At 38.8% G+C, this 27,194-nt stretch overlaps 1 protein-coding gene across 11 annotated transcripts in view; it reads left to right on the forward strand.

The window, feature by feature from the left end:
* The window catches only part of C6H8orf34 (chromosome 6 C8orf34 homolog), a 498,572-nt gene that overhangs the window by 143,778 nt on the left and 327,600 nt on the right, over window positions 1-27,194 (forward strand). For 10 of the 11 annotated variants that reach the window (XM_089335333.1, XM_089335332.1, XM_089335329.1 and 7 more), the window contains one exon: window positions 776-804. The exons of the other annotated variant lie outside the window; for it this stretch is intronic. In XM_089335333.1, coding sequence (XP_089191459.1) covers window positions 776-804 — 29 coding nt within the window. The remainder of the gene's footprint in view (window positions 1-775; window positions 805-27,194) is intronic. 11 annotated transcript variants of the gene reach the window in all.

Below are 27,194 nucleotides of genomic sequence, written 5' to 3' on the forward strand. Positions count from 1 at the left end.
CAACAAAGTCTGTGTTGGCAATGAACATTTACTGGTCATCACTATACTAATTGAAGTGTATCGAGAAAGAAAACATTGCAACAAAGAACCCTTGGATTTCAGGAAAGAATTCCTGTTCCTTTCAAAAAGAGAACTACTGAAACACACACACACACACACACACACACACACAGAGAGAGAGAGAGAGGGAGAGAGAGAGAGAGAGAGAGAATAGAAAAGAGATGATAGTAATTGAAGAAAGAAAATGGGTTAACAACATCTATGATCTCAGGAAAATAAATTAAGGATAAAGCTTTTTCTGTTGTTGACATGGAATAATTTTGGAGGAATAAGAAGGAATCTGACGTCAACGTGGAATATATGGAGGGTGAGAAGTGGAACTTGTGACAGGGAATCCTGTCTCTCTTGGTTCAAGAGAGCTGTCTATAGGACTGTAGGACAAACACCTTAAATTATCTCCAACTACTGTTTTGCCTTTCGCCTTGTGACAGGCTAAGCTGTTCACAATATCCCCATGATTGTCTTTGCATGTTTGCTCTGCTCCTAGCACCTACAGCAATATGGTAGTGCTTTGTTTTCCTTGTGCCATTTACATTTTATCAGCAGTTCATGATTGTCATAGTTTTTTCCATTATTTGAAAAGATGTGCCACATATTTTGAAGTACTTATAAAATAGAATAGGAGCTGCATTGGTTTTACAAAAAAACTTTTGTTTTCACATTAGGTTATTAAATATTGTTTCTAAATTTTTTATAAATCTCTTTTGAATCCTAGGTATTGCAATTTCAGATGAACTTGATAAGGTAAGCCCCACTGCATATCTATCAAAAATAAAATGTAGAATTTATTCTTTAATCCATTGTATAAATTCAAGTTTCTAAAACATAGGAAATGTTCAAATATACTTTGTTTGGTACTAACATTTAAAACTTTCAAAGGTAGGTGCTTAGATTCTCTTAGGAAAGTTGTTGTTGCATTAAATATGTATCAACTACTCTTTTGAGTTAAGGTCTTTTAGAATTTTTTTAGAGAAAATAGAATCAATGTAAGTACTGAATTACTGTATTAAAATTAAAATATAACATTTTATGAGATGAATTGTTTGAATTCTGCCATATGTAAATGAAGACACTTATACATTTCTGCAGTTACTCTATGAAAACTTCACTAGCAAGGCTTTTTGTTTGTTTTCATTTTGCAAAGTGCTAAGAGACTATGATGGTGCTTTAAAGTGATAGTTGTGAGAGAATGATACGATTAGGAATGTATTTCAACAGCATTGTGGTGGAACTCCTGCTAATGGATTGTACATGGAGAGTTGTGGGAGAAATCATCCAAAATCATTCCTAGGATTAGAGGATGAGCAACTTGGTGAATGTGGGAACCAAAACTGGGAAACCAGTGAGAAAGCAGATTTGTCAGGTTGAGACAGCACATGGTTATCATTTGGACTGTTTGTTTTGAGTTGTCTACTAAACTTTTTTCTATGAGTTGTTGCTCATGAAATAGATTTGATTTTGTGATATACATTTAGGAGTCACTGGAGAAATTTTTTTTTTTAATCTCAGGACCCCTTCTCAGTCTTAAAAATGGTAGAGAACCCCAAGGAGAGTTGGTATGTTCAGATTGTATGTGCTAATAGTTTCTATGTTAGAAATTAAAACTAATAAAAACTTTACATGCTTAGTCACTAAAAAAAGAAAAAGAATCAGTGAAGGGTTTGCATTGTAGCACAGTGGGTTAAGTTGTGCTCTGTTACATTGGCATCTCATTGCATTGGTTTGAGTCCTGCTACTCTGCTTGCTTAATGCGGAGTCTATGGTCTATAATCCAGCTTCCTGTTAAAGCAGTTGAGAAAGCAATGGAAGATGGTCTAGATGTTTAAGCACCCTGACACCCATGTGGAGACCAGGATAGAGTGTTCCTGTCTCCTGGCCTTTTCCTGGCCCAGCCCTGGATGTTGTTAGCATTTGGGGAATAAACCAGCAGATGGAAGATATCTCACTCTCACACACTCTCACTTTTCTCCATCCTTCACTCTCTCCCCCAAAATGAAATATTAATGAGAAAGTTACTTTGTTTACATTTTAAAAATGTTTTTAATGTTTATTTTGATGGATTTTTGTAGCTGCTTCTGTACTCAATTTCTTGTAATATGTTTTTCCAGTTGAATAAAACCTGACATTAGAAATGTGGATGGAAAAGGAAGAAGTACTTAGAAGTAGTCATCATCAATATCTGGTGAATATCAGTCCAGATATCTCTCAAAGATAGGTTGAAATTTGGCCTTGGTGGCTTGATATATATAGCTCGAAAGAAAACATTGGAAAGAATTGAGCAAAAAAAGGAATCTTATACATAATGACATTTTAAAATAATAAAGCCATCACATAAAATTGTATTATTTTTGCAAAATCAGTAACATTCTAGTCCAAATGGGAATATACCTTTTGAATCTTGTGTCATAAAAATGCGTTTCTGGTTAAATAACCAAAAAACAAATATACTGTTAAATATGAATTCCTATTAATAAGCCATAATCATATTTTAAATTGTCTTCATTTCTTACTGTGCACTAGGTCTTGACTACAAACCGTATCAAGTGTGATGAGCGGAGGTGTGGTCTCCAGGGTCTGTTCAGGTTTCCTCATCCTCTTTTCATCCCTCGTTGTCTTGCCAAGCTGGTCTCCTTTTGCCATCACCTTCCTTACAGTTTGCAGAAACTTAATTCCCTGCTCTTGCAGCTATAGTCAATGTTCCTTTTTAGTACAAAGATACAATCATCAATCATTCTTTGAGATCATTTGCCTCTTCCAGTGTTCTGCCAACCTCTGGTTGCCGTGTCCGTAAGGCAGCCTGGGTGGGGCAGTTCCTCTGCCTGGCTCTCATCCTCCCCTGTGCCCTGTGCCCCTGCTTGCAGCAGCATTGGTGTTCACACCTTTTTTGGTGAGCTGAAGAACTTTGATTACTGATTGAACCAAAATAGGTTCAACACTGAATAAATTGAGATTCCCTGACACTTGCCTCAGTGTCTTCCTGAGGACATATCCTCTCCTCTATACTCTCTTTCTTCCCAGTGCTAGGTCAGGGCTGTGTCCATTTAACTAAATTGTATGACACTGCCAATTTCTATATACTTACCTAATATTCTTATTTTTGGACACTTCATGAAAATTGCTGAAATTTATTGCATATTTATTATTTTTCATGACAAATATCTGCATAAATATGTCTTTATTGGAAAAAGTATTTATATCCGTGAAAAACAGTTGACTCATTCTCAGATTTGATTTTCAAGAGTGGCAGTTAAGAATCAAGGCTTCCAGAGCCATAGCCATCATGCTTTGCTTGATGGAAAAACACCCTTGGATGAGACAGCCTGTCCAGGAGCACCCTCTGGTGACCATGAAGCTCATCGTTCTGAATGTTTCTAAATAAGAGAGTGACTTTCCTGCTGATACTGTAACTCAGCCAGTCAGAGTGATTTACAGTTTGTGTTGACCTTTCACCTGTCTTTAATGTAATGATAAAAATAAGCACAGTTCCTTCTTTTAAATTCCCCTTAACAATTTTGAGCGTTCACGGAAAGATATATAATATTATTTAAGGATTTTTCTTCAATTATGGGAACTCCAGCAAATTCCTTATTCACAAGGGTTTTGTTTTCCTTCCTGAGTCATCATATTGGTTTTCTATGATGCTGTAAAAAATTAAAATACCACAGATATATTGTCTTACAATTCTGTAAGCTAAAAGCTCAACAGGAGTCTCCTGATGTAGACATCAAAATGTCATCAGGGGCCGGTGCCGTGGCTCAATAGGCTAATCCTCCACCTGCAGCGCTGGCACATGGGGTTTTAGTCACGGTCAGGGTGCCGGATTCTGTCCCGGTTGCCCCTCTTCCAGGCCAACTCTCTGCTGTGGCCCGGGAGTGCAGTGGAGGATGACTCAAGTGCTTGGGCCCTGCACCCCATGGGACCAGGAGAAGCACCTGGCTCCTGGCTTCAGATCAGCGTGGTGCACCAGCCACAGCATGCCAGCCACAGCGGCCATTGGAGGGTGAACCAACGGCAAAGGAAGACCTTTCTCTCTGTCTCTCTGTCTCTCACTGTCCCCTCTGCCTATCAAAAAAAAAAAAAAAAAAAAAGATGTCATCAGGGAAGATTCTTTCCTGAGATGCCTGGGGGAATCTATTTCCTCACTTTTTCTAGCTTCTAGCGGTACCTTATTCCTGAGCTCATGCATGGCCCCCTTGCACCTTTAAAGCCAGCATCAGCTCTTCTCTCTATAACTTCAGCCAAGAATAGTTCTCTGATTTTATGGAATCATGTTAGCTTGGGGCCACCCAGCCAATTCAGATGATGGTTTCATCTCAAGATCTTTATCCAGAATCCTGAAAAGTCCTCTTTCCATGTCATAGAACATATTCACAGGTTTAGGGAATTAGAACACAGACACCTTTGGGAATCCATTATTTTGCCTACACAGCCAGTATACAAGTTGAGATGACAGTACTATTCACATACATATAATTCTTAAGATGTCTATGATTTCAGTTCATACCACAAATACCTCACAGTGATCATAGTTGATGCCTACAGTTTCTCTTTTCACTTCTACAGATTGCCTTTTAGGTTCTCTATTAGTTATCACAGGTCAGGGAGAATATGTGATATTTGACCCTTTGGGACTGGCTTATTTCACTAAATACGATGTTTTCCAGATTCATCCATTTATTGTAAATGACCGGATTTCATTTTTTTTTTTTACTGCTGTGTAGTATTTCATGGTGTACATATCCCATAATTTCTTTATGTAGTCTTCAATTGATGAGAATTTGGGTTGATTCCATGTATTAGCTATTATGAATTGAGCTGCAATAAACATGGTGGTGCAGATAAATCTTTCATATGCCAATTTCATTTCCCTTGGGTAAATTCCCAAGGACGAGATGGCTAGGTCATCATAGGTCTATATTCAGATACTGTCTTCCATAGTGGCTTTACCAGTTTACATTCCCGCCAACAGTGGATTAGGGTACATTTTTGCCCACATCCTAACCAGCATTTATTGTTTGTTGATTTCTGTATGTGGGGAGCAACTGGGAGCAACTCGGACTAGACTAAGTTACTGGAATTAAGACTTATTCTATGCATCTGCTCTCCCACAATATGGCGCTGAGAAGGGAGAAACAGCTTCTACACAGCTGCCTCCAGTTCCACCAATAAACTGTAAGACCTGCTCCTGATTGGAGGAGAGCAGCGTACTTGGCGTGTGGGTAGCAGAGTTGGGATTGGCGGAAGAGGACTATAAAGGAGGAGAGAGACAACATGCACCAGGAACATCTAAGGGGAACATCTATCTGAAGGAACACCTGTGCAGCCCCCGAGAGAGCCGGCCGGCGGTGTGCCGCTCCCCTGCGGAAGTGGGGAAAGTGGCAGGGGGAACCGCCCTTCCACGGAGGTGGAAGGGTCAGTAGCCAACCCGGGAAGAACCAGCAGCAAACCCGGGGAGGGCCGAGCAGACAAAAGAGCAGCGCAGGGTCCTGTGTCGTTCCCCCACGAAGACGGGGAGCGACATAATGGTGCCGTGACTCGGATATGAAGCCTAGGCAGGGTTTGGTGTCGTTCCTCCACGAAGACGGGGAGCAACACTGTATGAAAGCCATTCTAACTGGGATGAGGTGAAACCTCATTGTGGTTTTGATTTGCACGTCCATGACAGCTAGTGACCCTGAGCATTTTTTTCATTTGTCTGTTGGCCATTTGTGTTTCCTCTTTAAACAATGTCTGTTAAAAAGTCCTTTGTTTATTTCTTCACTAGATTTTTTGTTTTGTTGTTGTTGAGTTCCTTGATCTCTTTATATATTCTGGTTATTATTCCTTTATCAGTTGGATAATTTGCAAATAAATTCTCCCATTCTATTAGTTGCATCTTCACTTTCTTGAGTGTTTCTTCTTTTGTAGTACAGAAGCTTGTTAATTTGATATAGTCCCGTCTGTGAATTTTGGCTTTGATTGCCTGTGCCTCTGGGTTCTTTTCCAAGAAACTTTGCTTATGCCAATGTCTTGCAGGATTTCCCCAGTGTTCTCTAGTAAGTTGATGGTACCAGGTCATAGATTTAGGTGTTTAATCCATTTTGAGTAGATTTTTGTGTAAGGTTCAAGGTAGGGGTCTTGTTTCAGATTTCTGCATGTGGAAATCCAGTTTTCCCAGCAGCATTTGTTGAAGAGACTGTCCTTGCTCCAGAGATTGATTTTAGCTCCTTTGTCAAATAGAAGTTGTTTGTAGATGCATGGATTGATTTCTGACCTTTCTATTCTATTCCATTGGTCTACCCACCTGTTTTTGTACCAGTTCCATGCTGTTTTGATTATAACTGCCCTGTAGTATGTCTTGAAATCTGGTATTATGATGCCTTTAGCTTTGTTTTGTTGTATAAGATTGCTTTAGATATTTAGGGTCTCCTGTATTTCCATATGAACTTCAACATCATTTTCTCTATATCTGGGAAACTTACCTGGTATTTTGATTGGAATTGCATTGAATCTGTAAATTGCTTTTGGAAGTATGGTCATTTTTATGATATTGACTCTTCTAATCATGATTATGGAAGATCTTTCCATTTTTTTGTATCTTCTTCTATTCCTTTCTTAATGTTTTGTAATTTTCATTGTAGAGATCTTTGATATCTTTGGTTAAAGTTATTCCAAGGTGGGGCTGGTGCTGTGGTGCAGTAGGTTAATCCTCCACCTGTGGCACCAGCATCCCATATGGGCACTGGTTCTAGTCCCGGCTGCTCCTCTTCCAATCCAGCTCTCTGCTATAGCCTGAGAAAGCAGCAGAAGATGGCCCAAATCCTTGGGCTCCTGCACCCACGTGGGAGACCTGGAAGAATCTCCTAGCTCTTGATTACGGATCAGTGCAGCACTGGTTGTTGAAGCCATTTGGGGAGTGAACCAGTAAATGGAAGACCTAAAAAAAAGTTATTCCAAGGTATTTGATTTTTTTTGTAGCTATGTGAATGTGATTGATCTTAGAGGTTCTTTCTTGGCCATGGCTTTGTCTGTGTATAAAAAGGCTTTTGATTTTTGTGAATTAATTTTATATCTTGCTACTTTACCAAATTCTTCTATGAGTTCCAATTGTCTCTTAGTGGAGTTCTTTGGATCCTCTAAATGAAGAATCATGTTGTCTGTAAATAGGGATAGTTTGACTTCTTCCTTCTGAATTTGTATCCCTTTGATGTCTTTTTCTTGCATTATGGCTCTAGCTAAAACTTTCAAGACAATACTGAATAGCAATGGTGGAAATGAGCATCCTTGGCTGATTCTGGATCTCAGTGGAAATGCTTCCAACTTTTCCCCATTCAATAGGATGATGTCTGGGGGTTTGTCATAAAGTGCCTTGATTGTGTTGAGGTATATGCCCAATTTGCTTAGGGTTTTCATCATGAAAGTGTGTTATATTTTATCAAATGCTTTCTCTGCATCTATTGAGATAATCATACAGATTTTGTTCTTCAGCTTGCTAATGTGATGTATCAGATTGATTGATTTGCAAATGTTGAACCATCCCCACATCAGGGATAAATCCCACTTGTTCCGTGTGAATGATATTTCTGATGTGTTGTTGGATTTGATAGACTAAATTTTTGTTGATTTTTGCATCTATGTTCAAGAATTAGAATTAGTTCTTCTTCAATGCCTGGTAGAATTCTGCAGTGACGCCATCCAGTCCTGGGCTTTTCTTTTTTGGGAGGGTCTTTATTACTGATTCACTTTCCATCTCAATTATGGGTCTGTTTAGTTTTTCTGTGTCTTCATGGCTCAATTGAGGTAGGTTGTATGTGTTCAGGAATCTATCCATTTCTTCTGGCTTTCTAGCTTTGTTGGCATTCAGCTCTTGGTAGTAATTTCTGGTGATTATTTTTATTTCTGTATCATTTGTTGTTGCATTTCCTTTTTTATCTCTAATTTTATTGATTTGGGTCTTCTCTCTCCTTTTTTTGGTTAGTTGAGCCAATGGTGTATCAAATTTGTTTATTTTTTCAAAAAACCAGCTCTTCATTTACTGACCTTTTGAATTATTTTTTGGTTTCAATTTTATTGATTTCTTCTCTAATTTTAATTATTTCTATTCTGTCGCTCCCCCTCTTCGTGGAGGAACGACACCAAACCCTGCCTAGGCTTCATATCCGAGTCACGGCACCATTATGTCGCTCCCCCTCTTCGTGGAGGAACGACACAGGACCCTGCGCTGTTCTTTCGTCTGCTCGGCCCTCCCCGGGTTTGCTGCTGGTCCTTCCCGGGTTGGCTGCTGATCCTTCCACCTCTGTGGAAGGGCGGCTCCCCCTGCCACATTCCCCACTTCAGCAGGGGAGCGGCACACCGCCGGCCGGCTCTCTGGGGGGCTGCACAGGTGTTCCTTCAGCTAGATGTTCCCCATAGATGTTCCCTGGTGCATGCCGTCTTTCTCCTCCTTTATAGTCCTCCTCCGCCAATCCCAACTCGGCTGCCCACACGCCGAGCACGCTGCTCTCCTCCAATCAGTAGCAAGTCCTACAGTTTATTGGTTGAACTGGAGGCAGCTGTGTGGAAGCTGTTTACTTCTCTCCCAGCGCCATATTGTGGGAGAGCAGATGCATAGAATAAGTCTTAATTCCACTAACTCAGTCTAGTCCGGTTTGCTCCCCACATATTCTACAAGTTTTCGGTTTGGTTTGCTATTGCTTTTCTAGATCCTCGAGGTGTATAGATAGTTCATTTATTTGGTGCCTTTCAAGTTTTTTGATGTAGGTACCAATTACTATAAACATTCCTCTTAACACTGCTTTTGCTGTATCCCATAAATTTTGGTATGTTGTGTTGTTGTCTTCACTTGGTTTCAGAAATTTTTTGATTTCTTTTTTTTATTTCTTCTATGACCCTCCGTTCTTTCAGAAACATGTCGTTCATTCTTCATGTATTTGCATATGATGTAGATATTCTTGAGTTGCTGATTTCCAGCTTCATTGCATTTGGTCAGTGAAGATGCAGATATAATTTTATTTTATTTTTTCAATTTGCTGAGACTTGATCAATCACAGACAGTGAGAAGAATGTGTATTCTGCAACTCTAGGATGGAAAGTTCTGTAGAGGCCGGCTCACTAGGCTAATCCTCTGCCTTGCGGCGCCAGCACACCGGGTTCTAGTCCCAGTCGGGACGCCGGATCCTGTCCCGGTCACCCCTCTTCCAGGCCAGCTCTCTGCTGTGGCCAGGGAGTGCAGTGGAGGATGGCCCAAGTGCTTGGGCCCTGCACCCCATGGGAGACCAGGAGAAGCACCTGGCTCCTGCCATTGGATCAGCGCGGTGCGCCAGCCACAGCGCACCGGCCACAGCGGCCATTGGAGGGTGAACCAACGGCAAAAGGAAGACCTTTCTCTCTGTCTCTCACTGTCCACTCTGCCTGTCAAAAAAGAAAAAAGAAAGAAAAAAAAAGTTCTGTAGATACATGTTAGATCCATTTAGTGTGTAGTGTTGATTAACTGCTGTTTCCTTGCTGATTTTCTGTCTGTTTGGTCTCTCCATTGCTGAAAGTGAGGTATTGAAGTCCCCAATTAACTGTAAATTTGCTCAAGTTAGTGAGGTCTCTGGGCTTCAACTTTACTAAGTTTAAAATGCAGGTAATTAGAGCTTCCCCATAGGCTGTCATGAGGAGGAGGAGGACAAGGAGTAGTTTTTCTGTTCTGTTGGCATACACTCAGCTCATTTCCTCTCCTCAAAGGAAGCACTGGGTGCTGGTGCTTGCCCAAGTGGATATAATATTCATCCGCATTTCCACAAGGAGCACTATAGGATCTGTACAGTACTCGTTGTAGGCAGATTCTCCAGCAATGTCCCTCATCAGGCAACCAGGGAGCCCTGAGCGAGTGGAGTCTCCCACAGTGACTGCCCGAAATCCCAGCCATACCGTGAGCCTTCTCATGCAGCCTCAGTGTTTTCAAAGCCCTGCAGTATCAGTGTTTTCACAGTTCTGGCACACAAATCTCTAATAGTCAGGAGCCCCCAACCCCCCAACAGTTCTTCCCACCAGACTCAGGAATCTCTGTTCGGCTGGTTGCTGGGTGTGGACATGAGTTGGCATAGATGTTACATATGCTCAAAATGGTGCTTGCTCTCTATTGGCTTGTTACAGGATGCCATTGCAGGGTGATCATGGAGAGAGAAATGTGTTGCGCCCACCTTTTTTCTTCTCTAGTTTGATAGTTACACTATGGCCCACAAGGTTCAAAGCTGGATTCCCTCCAGGCTTTTCCTGCAGCTTTATTGCCAGTGGCTTGGGCTGCTACAGTCTGGTCTCACCTCTTTCCAAAGCTGGTGTGGATGCTCTTGACTGCTGGGGTCCTGATTTGTGTGTGTCCACACCCTCCATGTGGGTCCTCTCTGTCCCTCTATTTTGAGTGAAGTTTCCTCTGATGTTTTCTCCCTAACTCTCTCATATTTTTTTTTTTGTGCTTTGTTTCCCTCTTTTTCTTTATTTAGAATCTCTACTCAACAGGGAATCAGGGAATAGGAAAAAGCAGATAGACTTCCATGATTCCAGGTCGTGTTATTCATTTCCACATTTTTGTTCATGTTAGTTGGTGTTCTCTTTCTGTTTTCTGTCCTTCAATTTCCATTTTTCCCTGGTCACCCTTGGACAGTATGCTGTTACCTCCCATTCTCTCAGTGGCTGTGTCCCAATGACACTTCCTGTGGGTATTTATTTTTGTCACTACTTGAAGATGTAGACTGATATTCTGGAAAAATATAAAGATAAAATTTGATTGAATCTTGGCTCCTACCATTTGCTGACCCTGTGCCCTTCAGCAAGTTATTTATAGCTGCTAACTATAGCTTCCTTCTCTGTTAACATGAGACATTTTTAGTAATTATTAAAAATATTATTGATTAATTTCCCACAAAAATAATTTTAGGTAGGCATCTAAAATACCAAAAACATAAAACATTTCAGTGATATATGTAGGAAAATTATTTTAGAGGAATAAAACATGGAAAATGTAAATCTTCTGTACAAAATGCAGTTTTGATGTTCTGTATTGTTGCTTCACTTGGGCCACAATTGAGCTTTTTGTCAATAAGTGACATCACCATCCACAGGATCTGAACAAACCAATTGCTTATGGAAAATCTGAGTACTCCTGTTATTGAATCCTAAGAAAATTGTCACTCATTCATCCTTACACATAAAATACTCTATTATATAATTAATGATATCTTCAAAAAACTCTTTTATATTTCTAAGCATCAAAGGACACAGTCAACTGAATGAAATGGGAGCTAATGAAATGGGAGAACCATTCACATATCATATATTTAGTATGGGATTCATATCCAAATATATAAAGGACTCTTGCAACTCCACAGCAAAGAAGCAAATACCTCAATCAATATATATGGGCAAAGGACTTAAAGAGGCATTTCTCCAAACTTGGTAAGCAAATTGACAAAAGCATATGAAAAGATGGTCAAGTTCACTAATCATTAGAGAAATCCATATCAAAACCACAATGAATACTATCTCACATCCCTTAGAATGACTATTGTTTTAAGAAAATAGCAAGTGTGGATAAGGATGTAGAAAAATTGGGAGAGTTGTCTTAGATCCCAGTGCAATAGTGTTAAGAGGTGGAGCCTTTAGGAAGTGGTTATATCATGAGGTCTATATCGTCATGGATAGGATTAGCACACTTATAAAGGGGCTTGAGAGGCTTGGCCTTTCTATTCCCTCTCTCTGGTATGAAGACACAATATTCATCCTTCCTTCCATGTGAGGACTCAGGGAGACAGAACCATTTGGGAAGCAGAGAGCAGCCCTTCGAGACACTGAATTTGCTGGCAACTTGATTTCAGACTTGATTTCTCCAGAACTAAATTTCCATTAATCATAAGTTACCTATCAAATCAAGAATTGACTAGGCACCACACACACACACACACACACACACCATAAAATATTTGACAAACAGTCCTAATTCTAAGTATGTAGCTAAAAGAATTGAAAGCAGAATCTCCAAAATATATTTATCATCTTCATAACAGCATTATTCATAATAGCAAATAGGTAAAAGTAACTCAAATGCACATTAGCAGATGAATGGATAAGCAAAGTGTGCTATATACCCACCATAGAATACTATTCAGCCTTCAAAAGGAAGGAAATGTATTCATATGATGCAACATGGATTAACTGTAAGGATCTTATGCTAAATGCAATAAACCAACAAGAGAAAGATAAATACATTATGATTTCATTTAACATGAAATATTTAAAGCAGTCAAGTCTGATAAAACAGAATGTAGAGTGGTGGCTTCCAGGGGTCAGAGGATGCAGGAGATGGAGTTCTTGTAAAATGGGTGTAGTCTCAGTTTTGCAAGATGAAAAATATAGGCTCAGCATTCATTTTCACAAAGATTGGCTGCACAAGACTGAGTACACTTAATGCTGCCAAACTGTTCATTTAAAATTGGTGAGGATGGTAAATTCCGTGTTATGTGTTTTTACCATGATTTACAAATATATTCTTTCCATAAATGAGAGCATTACTTTCCTTTGCGTTCTGAGAATAATTTCTGCAGACACAGGCAGATGTCAAGAGACAAAAACAAACTTCAATTAGAACAATTCCCCAGGGGTTTTTGATATTGAAGAATAAGACTGGTCTCCCTCATGTTCTGGCTTAAGGAAAAATACACATTTTTGAGTACTATACATCTTTGAGATTACTCATCAGAAATACTATTCTCTTTATCACCTGTTGTTATATATTGATTGGTAGTGAAATTGTTTCCAGTCCTTGAATCTTGAGATTTATATGTAACAGAGACAGTAATATACTATTTAGTACATACTGTATTCTTGACCCTGGACTAATAATTTTATAAAAATTATGGTTATTTTATGCTAATAAAGTAGGTAACATTTATTGAAAACTTATTAAAAAAGAAAACTTATTACATGCCAGACTATATTCTAAGTTATCTGTATTATCTAATTTAGTACTTAGCAATAGCCTGTGGAATAGAGAATTTTATTCCCATTTGACAAGTGAGATAATTGAGACTCAGAAAGGTCTTGTCCATCTACCTGTGCTTATATAAATAGAAAAGAGAAGAAGCGGAACACAAACCTAGGGAAATTATTTCCAAATCCCATGCTGTTAATGAAACCACATTTGTGAGATATGTTCTATCAGTTTAATAGCTGGAATTACAAGAGTTTCTAGAGTTTATAAGCTCCCCTATCTCCATAATGAGCCAAAGAGATAGAACTCAAACCCAGGCAGTTAATATTTCAGAATTTGTACTGGAATATTATATCCATAGTTCTCTATACATTGCCTATCTCAGAACAGTCACTCAATTAATAATTGCTATCTTGCTTATTAGGAAATCCTTTCCCACAGGCTATTGAATGGCCTGTACTAAGAGTTTGGTGAATGATTGCTGAGTAAGTAACTAACCAGAACATATTAAAAACTGATTTCTGCCGGTGCTGCGGCTCACTAGGCTAATCCTCTGCCTTGCGGCGCCGGCACACCGGGTTCTAGTCCCGGTCGGGGTGCCGGATTCTGTCCCGGTTGCCCCTCTTCCAGGCCAGCTCTCTGCTGTGGCCAGGGAGTGCAGTGGAGGATGGCCCAAGTCCTTGGGCCCTGCACCCCATGGGAGACCAGGAGAAGTACCTGGCTCCTGCCTTCGGATCAGCACGGTGCACTGGCCGCAGCGTGCCGGCCACGGCGGCCATTGGAGGGTAAACCAACGGCAAAGGAAGACCTTTCTCTCTGTCTCTCTCTGTCACTGTCCACTCTGCCTGTCAAAAAAATAAAATTAAATTAAATTTAAAAAACCTGATTCTCTGTTTAATTTGCTCTTCATTTTATAACCTGTTTCCCCCATTTTCCCATCATCAAGGCGTTTTCTCTGTGTGAAAAGCTCTGACTTGTTTTCATATGACAGTAATCTAGAAAGACAGTTAAGACAGTGTAATGTTCCTACTCACAACTAATGTTTCAACATGGAAATTAAATATACATGAGACAGTGGGAAAGACTAAACAGGCAGATAATGAATGAGTACATTTAACAAGCAGCAAGTGTGATGGGCAAGGTGCCAAGTGCTCTGTGTCCATCTTCTCACTTGAACTCATGACAGCTTATGGGGAAACTCTAAAATCTGTATTTCACAGTTAAGAAAGTTGAAGCCCAGAGACCTCGCTAACTTGAGTAAATTTACAGTTATAAGTAATACATGCAGAACTCATATTTGAGCACAAATTTGACTCCAAGACCCATTACTTAAACACTGTGTCATTTTGTCTCCCTAAAATTTCATAAGCAGTTCCTATTTCAAATGTTTTCAAACTAGCTGTAAGTGTGATGCTAATACAATGCAGATGTAATGGGCCATGGACTTTATATTGCCTTTATAGTTGCCCCACCGAATAGACAACTGGAAGAAGTGAAATCTTAACTCCTTTAGGTTAGAATGTCTTTTTTCCAGATAGTTTTGTTTTGCTACTGACTTTGTTTCTCTTTCTGTTCATTTCCTCCCTAGGCAAACACATAAACAAAACCAAAAAGCTTCTATTGCTTTTTGTGCCCACTGATTGGAGAATACTTTAGAAATTATTTGTCTAGCAGGGTATACCTACATTGCTATGACCGTTAAGTACTGCTTCTATGTTGAAGAATTTCTTGCCTACCTCCATGTGACATACATGTGCATCACATGGAATTTTTGACAGTAGGAAAAATTTCATGGAATTTCTTTATATGACATAACTAGTCATTTTTTAAAACAAGTAACAATTCTAATATTAAGGAAGATTATGCAAATTTTCTTATATGTTCTATAGCATGATTATTACCATATTTGTGTTCAAATAACTTGTCTATTAAAAATAAATTGTAGGGATAGATATTTGATCTAGCACTTAAGATATTACCTAGGACACCTATATCCCATATCAGAATGCCTGGGTTTTTGTCTGAGCTCCTCCTCTGTTTTTAGCTTCCTGCTAGTGAAACACTGAGAGGCAGCTGGTGATGGCTCAAGTACTTTGATCCTGCCATCCACATGGGAAACTCACTGGCTTTGAATTTCCAGCTCCTGGTTATGGTCTCAGTCCAGTCCTGACTATTGCAGGCATTTGAAGAGTAAAACAGGGACTGGGAGCATTCTCTCTCTTTCTCTACCTCTCAAATGAATATAATTAATTAAGGGATAAAAATCATCAAGTGTGGAAATTCATAATCAAGGAAAAATATTTGCAATTTGCATCACAGATGAAACTTAATATGGCTAATTAGAGGAAGCTTCTAAAAATGGAGAATAAAAATATTCCAATTCCACTAAAGCAAACAATATAAGCAGATTGTTTATGGTGAAATAGTCCTTCTTAGTGTTATGAAAAGTTGCTCAACTTTGTTCAAAATAAGAGAAATGCAAATTAAAGCCTATTACACTGACAAAACTTACTGACCTGCTACATTTACAAAAATTCCCAAGTTTGTCAAAATACTCTATTAGTGAAGCTCAGGGAATCGGGCACTTTCACACATTGCTGGTACAAATGCAAAATGGTGCAAACACTGTCGGGGACTTTTGCAGTATCTAGAACATTACATGTACCATTATTCTTTGATCAAATGATCCTATTTCCATGAGTCTATTCCAGGGACACGAAGGGAAACATATGAAAAAACTACCTATGTGACTATATACTGTCAAACCACTTTACTAACAAAAATGTAGAATAATTCTGGATAAATTTTAGTATACCCATACAACAAGGGATTATACAACTATAAAAATGAAATAATATATATTATTGGATGATTGTCTAGGATATATTATTAAATGGAAATGCAAGAATAATAATCTTGTTTATAGTGTGCTCCCATTTATTTAAGTAATTGTAATAGAATTATAGATACCTACTTACTTATATTAAAACCAAAACAGTACAAAAACCTCTCATACTGTAGTATGCACATACATGCTTGCCTACACACATATACACATCAAATTGTGAGAAAAAATACCTAAGGGAGAAGGGAAAGTAGAAAGAGAAGGAAGGAGAGGTACAGAGAAGGGAGCAAAGAAAAAGAAATTTGACTTCTTAGAATTTTGAATATCACAGTTTGGAATCATTTAAATATATTTTTAAATATTTATCTATTTATTTTGAAAATAAGAGTTATAGAGAGAGTGGGAGCAAGAGAGTGAGAGATCTTCCATCCACTGGCTCACTCCTCAGCTCCACTTGCAATCCAGCTCCCCACTAATGGCTTGGACAAAGCATTGGAAGATGACTCAAGTGCTTGGACCCCTGTGACCAATATGGGAGACCCAGATGAAGCTCCTGGCTCCTGACTTGGGCTTGGCCCAGTCCTAATCTTTGCAGCTATGTGGGGAGTGAACCAGAGGATGGCAGATCTCTCTTTCTCTCCTGCCTTTCAAATAAAAATAAATAAATAAATCTCACAGACACACAAAAAAGAATGAGAGAGTGAGACAGAGAGAGAGAGAGAGAGAGAGAGAGAGAAAGCAAGAAAGCCCATCTCTTACTACCCAAATGCTCACAATGGTAGCAACTGGGGCAGGCTAAATCTAGGAGCCAGGAATTTAATTGAGGTTTCCAAAGTGAGTTGCAGGAACTCACTTACTTGAGAATTCACCACTGGAAGAATTCTGGAATTCTGTACTGGAAGAGAGCAGGAGCCCAAGCCGAGAGTCAGACCCATGTACTACATTGTAGGACTCAGATGTTTTAACTGCTAGATTAAAGGCTTCCTATGCAATACAGTCTTAAAACATTTTTATTAATCATGTTTTTAAAAAAGATTTATTTATTTATTTATTTATTTGAAAGGCAGAGAGAGAGAGGGAGAGAGAGAGAGAATCTTCCATCATCTAGTTCACTCCCCACATGGCCACAACGGCCAGAACTGTGCCAATCCAGAGCCAAGGAACCAGGAGCTTCTTCCGGGTCTCCCACGTGGTTGCAGGGGCCCAAGGACTTGGGCCTTCTTCCACTGCTTTCCAGGCAAAAGCAGAGAGCTGGATTGAAAATAAAGCAGCCTGGAATTGAACTGGTGCCCAAATGGGATGCTGGTACTGCAGGTGGTGGCTTTACCCACTATGTCATAGTGCCAGCCCCACTAATCAGGTTTTTAATGACAGTCTTGATGTAATTATAACCAGGCTATTGTGTATGCTTTGTGTGATACAAAAAATAAGGAACTAGCATTTCTGGCACAAGAGAATGGAAGCACATCTGTACTATCAATAAATGTAAGCACAAATTCCACAATCCTGATTTCAAATGAGAAGTTCCATTAGGAACTCATAATATTTTCATCTTTTTTTTTATTTGACAGGTAGAGTTAGACAGTGAGAGAGAGAGACAGAGAGAAAGGTCTTCCCTCCGCCAGTTCACCTCCCAAATTGCCCCCATGACTGGCGCACTGCACCGATCCGAAGCCAGGAACCAAATGCCCCCTTCTGGTCTCCCACATGGGTGCAGGAGCCCAAGGACCTGGGCAATCCTCCACTTCCCTCCTGGGCCACAGCAGAGAGCTGCACTGGAAGAGGAGCAGCCGGGACTAGCACCTGGCACCCATATGGGACACCAGCGCCTCAAGGCAGAGGATCAACCAAGTGAGCCACGGCGCTGGACCCAGTATTTTCATCTTTTGAGATACATACTCTAGTGACAGTGAGCTTGGATAAAGTCCAGATACTGTTTTCTAAATACCATTTGCTATAAAAAGGAGTACCCGGGATCCTTTGAGAAATGATTGAATCTAGGGCAGCAACTAAGAAAGTTCAAGTTGAATCTGAAATATCTTCTAGTGCCAGATAGCAAAGGCACATTAAAAAAATGCTGGAGTTTGTTAAAAAGATACAGAACTCAGGTTCTAGAGACTCCTTTTTATGAAACCTGGGTAAATACCAAGTATAAAAATCAAGAGTGAGGGGCCGATGTTATGGTGTACTGGGCTAAACCTCTGCCTGCAGTGCTGGAAACCCATGTGGATACCAGTTCATGTCCCCACTGCTCTTCTTCCTATCCAGCTCTCTGCTAATGGCTTGGGAAAGCAGCTGAAGATGACTCAAGTGCTTGGGCCACTGCACCCATGCAGGAGAATCTCCTGGCTCCTGGCTTCGGATAGGTCTAGCTCTGTTCAATGTAGCCATTTGGGGAGTGAACCAGCAGATGGAAGACTTCTCTCCCTCTCTCTGTAACTGCCTCTCATATAAATAAATAAATCTTTTTAAAAAATCAAGAATGATTGTTGTATTTTAGAACCCACTGGGTAAAATAAAATCAACATATTCATATTGAAATATATATATATATGTATACACACATACATACATACATATATACTTACACACATACATATATAAATTAGGTGAGGGAGAAGTTCTTCCACACAATAGAGTACCAGTAAATAAAATTAGAACACAAGATGGAATTAGAAAAACCACAGATTGACAACTATTTATTTTTTTAAAGATTGATTTATTTATTTAAAGGCAGAATTACAGACAGAGGTAGAAACAGAGAGAAAAGTCTTCCATTGACTGGTTCAACCCCCAAATGGCTGCAACAGCCAGAGCTGGGCTGATCCAAAGCCAAGAGCCAGTAGCTTCTTCTGGGTCTCCCATGAGGGTTCAGGAGTGTAAACGCTTGTGCCGTCTTCCACTGCTTTTCCAGCCCATTACCAGAGAGCTGGACGAGAAGTGGAGCACCCTTGTGGATGCCAGTGCAACAAGCGGAAGCTTAACCTACTAAGCCGGAGCTTCAGACTAGACAACTGTTGATACAGGCAAGGCTCAGCAAAGAAGTTAAAATTAGTCAGCGGCATTTTGTTGAATTCTAGAGAATATGCATACTTTCAGTGGGACTCCCTAAAAGATAGTTATTAAGAGAAAAGTAGCCACTTTACACTGAGGAAACATGAAAATATAGCACATTAACCAAGTGATCAAGATTGATACCACCAAAGATGGGGAAAATCATGTTCCTTTCGATATGAAAAAAATACCTGAATTTTGTGTTACTTTTTCCGAGCATGCATGACTTTCATATAATTGTGAGGAAATGTTATAAAAACAAATTGAGAGACCAGATAGTAATATTTTGCTCCTACTTTTCAAAAACACAAAAGGTATATATGTCAAAGCAGGACTGAAATTTGTTCTAACTTAATGGAGTTTTTTTTTTAATGACTATTTGATGCCACATGTAATTTAGCATTTTCTTTTGCTAGGAGCAACATTATTCTAATTATTGGGGGAATTTAAACAAGGTTGGTATATTAGTATCATTGCAATGTTAATTGCTGGTTTTGATTATCATATTTTGGCCATGTAAGAAAATATCCTATGCCCTGAAGTGTTTAGTGAAAAAGGAACATCATATCTGCAAGTTACTTTCATGTGGTTCTGGGGGAAATTTATATATATTAAGAAGAAAATATATAGTATCATACATATCTTCTTTTATTCTCATATATATCCATATATATATTTCTCATATATGCGTGCATATAAAGAGAAAAGTAATAAAGTGCCAGCATAGTGATAGTACAAACTGCCAACCAGTAGTTTTTTAAAGATTTATTTATTTATTTGAAAGTCAGAGTAACAGAGAGTGGAGGGAGACAGAGAGAGAGAGAGAGAGAGAGAGATCTCATCTACTGATTTACTCACCAGATGGCCACAATGGCTGGGACTGGGCTAAATGGAACACAGGAACCAGGAGTTTCATCCAGGTTTCCCACGTGGGTGGCAGGCGCCCAAGTACTTGGGGCATCTTTTTTTTTTTTAAGATTTATTTTATTTATTTGAAAGACAGAGAGACAGAGAGAGAGGTCTTCCATCCGCTTGTTCTCTCTCCAGATAGCCACAACAGCTGGAGCTGTTCTGATCTGAAACCAGGAGCCAGGAGCTTCTTCCAGGTCTCCCATGTGGGTGCATGGGCCCAAGGACTTGGGACATCTTCTACTGCTTTCCCAGGACATACCAGAGAGCTGTATGAGAAGTGGAGCAGCTGGGACTAGAACTGGTGCCCATATGGGATGCCGGTGCTTCAGGCCAGGGCTTTAGCCCACTGCACCAGTGCCTGCCCCCAGGGCATCTTCCATTACTTTTCACAGGCCATTAGCAGGAAGCTGGATGGAAGTGGAGCAGCTGGGATAGGAACTGACCCCCATATAGGATGCTGGCATCACAGATGTCAGTTTTAACTACTACACTACAGTGGTGGCCCCAACAATGTTTTCTTTTCTTTTTTTCATTTTTAGCTTTTTTTAGTTTTTGAGATAACGTATTTTTAATTTATATTACTGGGCTTAATGCCCCACCAAACAAAAAGTTTAACGAGTAAAAAGTAAATCAAATAGATCCTAGTTTATCAGGAATCTGGTAAGGGCTATGAACAATAATTGAAAGAAAGGACGATCATTTCACCCATATATAGTACATTTTACTGTAATCATAGATCATTAATCTATAGTAATATAAGATTCTTAATCATTGTCAACTGACAGTATTGACATTATCATGCTAGCAACTAACATTTGGAAATATGTGTGAAAGGTATACAGGAATTCATTGATTTTTTTTCTTTTTGCAACTTTTCTGTAGATCTGAATTGTGTGAAAGTAAGTTATTGTTTAAACATATATATCCCTTAATTTTAACCACTATTACCAACCCAAGAGCAATTAGTACTCTGAGTGTCCAGCTTCTAGCCTATGTATGCTATGTTAAATTAAATGTATTTAAGTTCTTTTGGAACAATGGCTGACCGCATGTATTGGAGTAGGTATGTGCAAAAAGAACCTGAAATACCCATAACCTGTCACAGCAGAAGTCTATAACACCATCAGAGACCACTGAGATTATATCAAAAGATACAATTGCCAGTGTAAATAGTAACGCATTTGGAATGAGTTAAGAAAATTTGAACTTTAGTAAGAATGATTACTGCAAATCAGTGAGTTATATAAAATATTTTATATGCTTATAATCTGTTAAAAATCTTTGGAAGATATGAGGATAGCAAAGTCATGACCTTGAGAAAATTCTAAGAGTACAAGGAAAGAATGTAACATTTAATCTGCCCTTTTTGTACAAATTGAACTTCATGGTAATCAAATATTTGATTATAGGAAGTTTCTCTTCACAGAAATATTCTAATAAATAAATGAATATGGAATTATATAACTAGACAATAACCATTTGGCATTTGTTACTGAATTAATGGATCTGAGCCCTAATTATCTATGTTGGCAACATCCACAAAGAATAGTCAGTGGAACATTATGTGCCTCCAGATGAAGCTGTAACATTCTCTCTGAAGTAGCATTGGCAAAAACAAAAACGACAACAACAACAAAAAGCTTTAATCCAGATCTAACTGCTAATTACACAAATTACAAAGGGCAGAAGGACATTTCAAACCACATCACAAGGATGCAAAGGGAAAAGAACAGACTGGAAAACTTGCAAGACAAAAATCCCCACTAAACTCATGCTTTTTGAACAACAGCAACAAAAATACAAGTAAAAGCATGAAACAGAGGGATAGAATACAGAGATTAAAAGAAATGTAAAAGACTATAAATTAGATGCAACATATGGAGAATTGCTTGTAGCCTGATTTTGCAAGCAGAGATTATCAGGAACATCTGAAAATGAATTGGATATTTGTTGATATTAATGAATTAGTTAATTTATTATTAGGTAAAATAATCAGATTGCAAAAAATTGCTCTTTCTAGAAACATGTATTGAAATATTTAAAAGTGATAAGTTGAATAGGTTTACTTTGACATAATTAGGGCAAAGAAAGGGAAATATAAAAGCGATGCAAGCAAAGATGAAGTGAATTTACCGATGAGAATGAAAATGTGTGAAATATAAAGGAGTTTATTTTGTCGTTATTTCTATTTTTATATCAGTATTAAAATCTCTATAGTAAATAATGAAAGTTTTAAATCATAAATAAAATGGTGTAGAAGACAGAGGAGGAAGGAAGAAAGGATGATATTTTACTAACAAGTATTTCAGGTACTTTTTGATATGCTATTAATTTTAGTTCTTGCATCAGTTAAGTGAGGTTGTTGTGCTTTACCTGAGACTGCAGTGTTTCAGTGATGTGCTCAAGATCTCACTAATAGTACTTGGTAGAACTGGAATAAATACCTCCTGGCCTCTGTTTCTCCATATGTCTTACTCCAAATTATGCCATATTGTATTCTACCATATTGTTATAATAGTTACATCTTCCTGTTGAATTGATCCATTAATCTATTACATAGTGCCTTTCTTTGTCTCTTTTAACAGTTTTTGTGTTAAAGTCTATTTTGACTGATATTAGGATGGCTACACCAGCTCTTTTTTGGTTTCTGTTAGCACAGAATATCTTTTTCATCCTTTCACTTTCAGTCTGCGTGCATCTTTGTTGGTGAGATGTGTTTCTTGTAGGCAGCAAATAGATGGGTTTTGTTTTTTTAATCCATTCATCCAGTCTATGTCTTTTAACTGGAGAATTGAGACCATTTACATTCAAGGTGACTATTGATAAGTAACAACTTGGCCTTGCCATTTTCTTGTAAATGTTCCTATTTTTTACTTTAGATTTCCTTTTTCCTTTTACTGGGAGATTTTCTGCCCTTACCTTCTTTTGAATTGATGAAAATGTTTCTGTGTTTCTGTGTGCAGCACATCTATAATATCTTTTGCAATTCTTGATGGATGGTGACAAATTCTTTCAATTTCTGTTTGTTATGGAAAGTTTTTGTTTCAACTTCATTCACAAATGAGAGCTTTGCAGGGTAAAGTATTCTGGGTTGACAGTTTTTTTTCTCTTAAGACTTGGAATATATCTCATCACTCTCTCCTAGCCTGTAGAGTTTCTGATGAGAAATCTGCTATGAGTCTCATTGGTGTTCCTCTGAATGTAATCTGGCATTTCTCTTGTGCACATTTTAGAATCTTTTCTTTATGCTTTACTGTGGAGAATTTTACTACAATGTGTCATGGTAAAGAGCTTTTCTGATCATGTCTATTGGGAGTTATGTGTGATTCCTATACTTGGATGTCCCTTGCTTTCTCCATATTGGTGAAATTTTCTATTATTTCATTAAAAAGGTCTTCTAATCCTTTCTCTCTTTCCATGATTTCAGGAACTCCTAGAGACTATATATTGGGTCATTTGATAGTATCTTGTAGATCTCCATCTGTGTTTTTGTAGTTTTCTAATTTCTTCTTCTTGTTTTTGGTCTGACTATAAAATTTCAAGAGATTTATCTTCTAGTTCAGATATTTTTTCTTCTGCCTCACCTATTTTGCTGTCAAGACTTTCAACTGCATTTTTTATATTTAATCTATTGAATTCTTCATTTCTAGTATTTCATTCTGATTTCTCTTTCACATCTCAATTTCATGGGACAATTTTTCACTCATATCATGTATGCTTTTCTTTAGTTCATGAATTTGCTTATGATTGCTTCTAAGTAATCCAGTGATTAGTTTTCTGAATTCTGCTTCTGGCATTTCTTCAATCTCTTCATCTTTACCTTCTAATATTTATTTGTTTAGTGTTCTTTTGGGGGGGTTCATAATGTCTTCTTTATTCTTATTTATGTTTTTGCTTTGTTTTTCAGCATTTGTGTAGTTTTTTTAATTGTCTGGTTGCTTTTATCTTTTGGCTGTGTCTTTATAGCTTAGTGGGATGTCTGTACTTTCAGTGAATACCAAGAGATGTGTGCTGGGTGTGGCAGGGTGCTCTGTTCAGTATTCCAGGGTGGAGCAAGTATCCAAAGTAAGACTCCTGTTGGGCTTGATAGCTCTCTTCTGGTTATCTGGATGGAGGAGATTGTCACCTCTGCTGCTGTGACCCTCCATTCTCACAGCTGCAGGACAACCCTATGGTAGTCCCCAGTGTGCTCAGCCCTCATTCACACTGCTTAATGAACTGCATGTTTAATCTGTGGAGTCCTTCCTGTGAGCACGGTTCCCTCTGTTAGGAGATCTGTAGGTAACCGAGGAGCTCAGGGGTTGTGGGGAAGCGTTCTGTAGTTGTCAAGGGCCTAGCCACATTTTGTCTCCTCTTATGCAATCCCTGTTTTATCAGACTCAGCTCCCAGGATGGGTCTTTCTCTCTGGTTAGGTCTGTAGATTGTATTGGGGGTACGCAGATCTCACACCCACTGGAGCTCTGCTTACTTCTTGATGATAATGGACAGGTAGGAGATTCCCATAGGTTGGGCTGCCCCTCCCCTCCCATTGCTGGGCAATGGCGCAGTACAGCCAGGAGGAAGGGATTCTCCTGAATTGTGGCCCTTACTAGGTGGGAGAGTGAGGTGATCCCCACTATTGTTGGGCATGTACATGGGAGGTGGGGGCTGCAGCCAGCTGCCTGTGTTAAAAAAAATGGTGTGACCCTTCTTTTGGCTGGCTGCAGGTCTCTGCTGTAGCAGAGTTGGTGGAGGGGAGGGGGGTACACCATCTCCTTATTTATTTATTTATTTATTTTTCTTCCCACCTCTGCTGTCCAAAGGGGGTTCACGTGGAACTTCAAAAGCAGCTTGCCATATTTTCCCTGCTGCTGTTATCTACAGCGCTGTAGACCCATGGATTCCCCTCTCACCTAGTCTGCTGGGGCCAGTGTTCTCCCCCTATAATTTTATCTTAAACTCAATAAACTCACCAAACTCATATTAATTTAATATTTGTATTTGAATTCTCTTGATTTTTATATATGGTAAAATAATCATGTGATGATGACAGTTTGGTTTCTTCCTTTCCATTAAGTAATGACTGACATGAATTAGCAAGATTAAACACCCCATTTGAAAAGGAGAATAATGAGAGGTTCATAAAAATTACTAGCTATAAAAATTCTGAAATATTGCTGGGCCAGTATCATGAGGTCTTCTTACCTGAGGGCTGGGGGAGTGGGACCTGGATTCACTGAGAGTTTCCATCTGTTGTTTTCTGTAGCTCTTGGCTTTGGCCTCTAGAAGTTTCTTCTCTTTGTTAAGCTCTTTGGCCACTTTTGAAGACGATGTGGAATAGCTTCCATTGAGCAATGTTCTTAGCTTTCTTCCTTATGGTAGAAAAATGGGGACCCTGCCCTTTTGCTCTGGCCGATGCTTTTGCAATTAAGTTGTCTCAACTCATTTATAGATTATGTTATAGATTCTGATTATTTTCCCATTCTTGTACCAAATACCATATTGAGAATTCTTTCCAAGCCATGCCTCTCTTTCTAAATTTAATTCTGGGTATTTACGTGTTCTGAAACAAAATTTTGAATACACACAGTCTGTATTTTCAGAGGACTTAATAAAGAGTTTTATAACCACATCTTTGATTTCTTCTTTAGCCTGAAGGCCTTATCTTTCTGTTAGGGCCATGTATTGAATATTTGTATAAGGATTTATATTAATTTAAAGATATTTAGCTGTCTGGAAAAGCTGAAAATGATATACTCAGACTCTCAACACTTTCTCTAAGTTTTGCTTGCAAACTGGCCAGTTATTTCTGAGCTCATATATTTCTTAAGGTAACTTTTATGTAGCTAAAAGTAAATACGTAATGTTTACAATATTTTTCCTGGAGATCTCCTTACTTAATTTAAAAGTTTATTAGGTACACTTTTTGTCTCCCTAGTTACCATGGCTGACAATTTTACTAAGTATTTGAATACCACATAATCTTCCTCTCCATTTATTTCCAGTCTCCCCAGATAATTGCCTCATCATTTTACAGCTTTTACCTGTCACTCTGTACCAAAGTCAGTGGCATATATTTTAGGCTTTTAGTAAGCAACACTCTCCAGGGGATCAATTTCTGCCTCAGCTACAGATGCACAACAATTTACTTCAAAACTCAGTGATTTCACATGGCAAATATTTATTTCTCCTTCTTTGGGGTTCAGCTAGCTGATTTATGCTGGTTCCTGGCCAACTGGCTCCACAGATCCCCCCTGGTCTTCCTCATGTGTCTGAGGGGTGGTGGAGTTGGCTGTCACATGATACAGCTGGGCTTGTTCCAAGTGTTTCTTCTCCTCTTTCTGAGGCCAGTGGAGTAACATAGACATGAGCTTCTTTTGACAATGGCAGAAATGCATGATAGCAAATAGAAGCATGCATGGCCTGTGGAGACCTAGGTTTGTAAGTGGTATGTGCTAACTTCTGCTGTGAACTAAAGTAAATCATGTGTGTAGGGAAATAAATTTTATCATTAAGAGAGGAACTCTAAAGTCACATGTCAAAAAAGCACAGGCACAGAGTGGTTGGAGAACAGGGCCATTAGCACCATCAGTCTCCCACACAGTAGCAGCACAGTTGTTAAAGTCAAAGGCATTAAGTCACCCAGGATATGCTGCAATGCTTAGGGCAGCTTCTTGCTTCAACTCTGTCTTTCTAGTTTGGACATAGACTTTCCTTTTGGATGGTTTCCAGTCTTTTCTCACAAGCTCCTTTCTCTGAGATTTGCATTGAGCAATATCTTATTCCCTTGTATGTAGCTTTATTGGATATTTGCAAAACAGAATTTTCAGGATTTCTAGTCTACATTACAGGTGAAAGCAATAGTGCAAAAGTTCTTAAAACTATTTAAGACACCATATAATCTGCTTGTCCAGCCCGCATGATATCCTCAATGGGCTTTTGTAGTCCATAAAAGGATTCCTATTGTGAGTGTTATTTTCATTCAACAGTATAATAATTATCCAGTTGATTGCTTAGGGTATTTGTGGACTATGTAAAAACTCCAATAACAAAAAAAATGAAGAAGTAGAAATTCATCAGAGAAGGGAATGAAGTTTTGTAATAGGATATAATGTTAAGGACAAGAGTGAATGCAGGAACCACAGACAAAGTGAACAGAGGAGACAGGAATGGACAGGAATCAGAATGATAAAAGTAGCAATGAAACAACTGAATGGCATGCATATGCACAATATGCTAAGTATACATGATCAAAAGCTGTTCAGGAACTGTGTTCTGAGACCTGAGCTAGGATTTGAGTTCTGAGACCTGAACTGACTGATTATTTTGCTGTTGATCTTTCTTCTCCAATGGAACAATCCTCCTTCTTCCTTCTTTGTCCAGCTGCCCTTAGT

Source organism: Oryctolagus cuniculus, chromosome 6, assembly GCF_051225735.1.
Source record: "Oryctolagus cuniculus isolate XC-2025 breed Fujian yellow rabbit chromosome 6, ASM5122573v1, whole genome shotgun sequence".
In the NCBI taxonomy this organism is placed as follows: Eukaryota; Metazoa; Chordata; class Mammalia; order Lagomorpha; family Leporidae; genus Oryctolagus; species Oryctolagus cuniculus.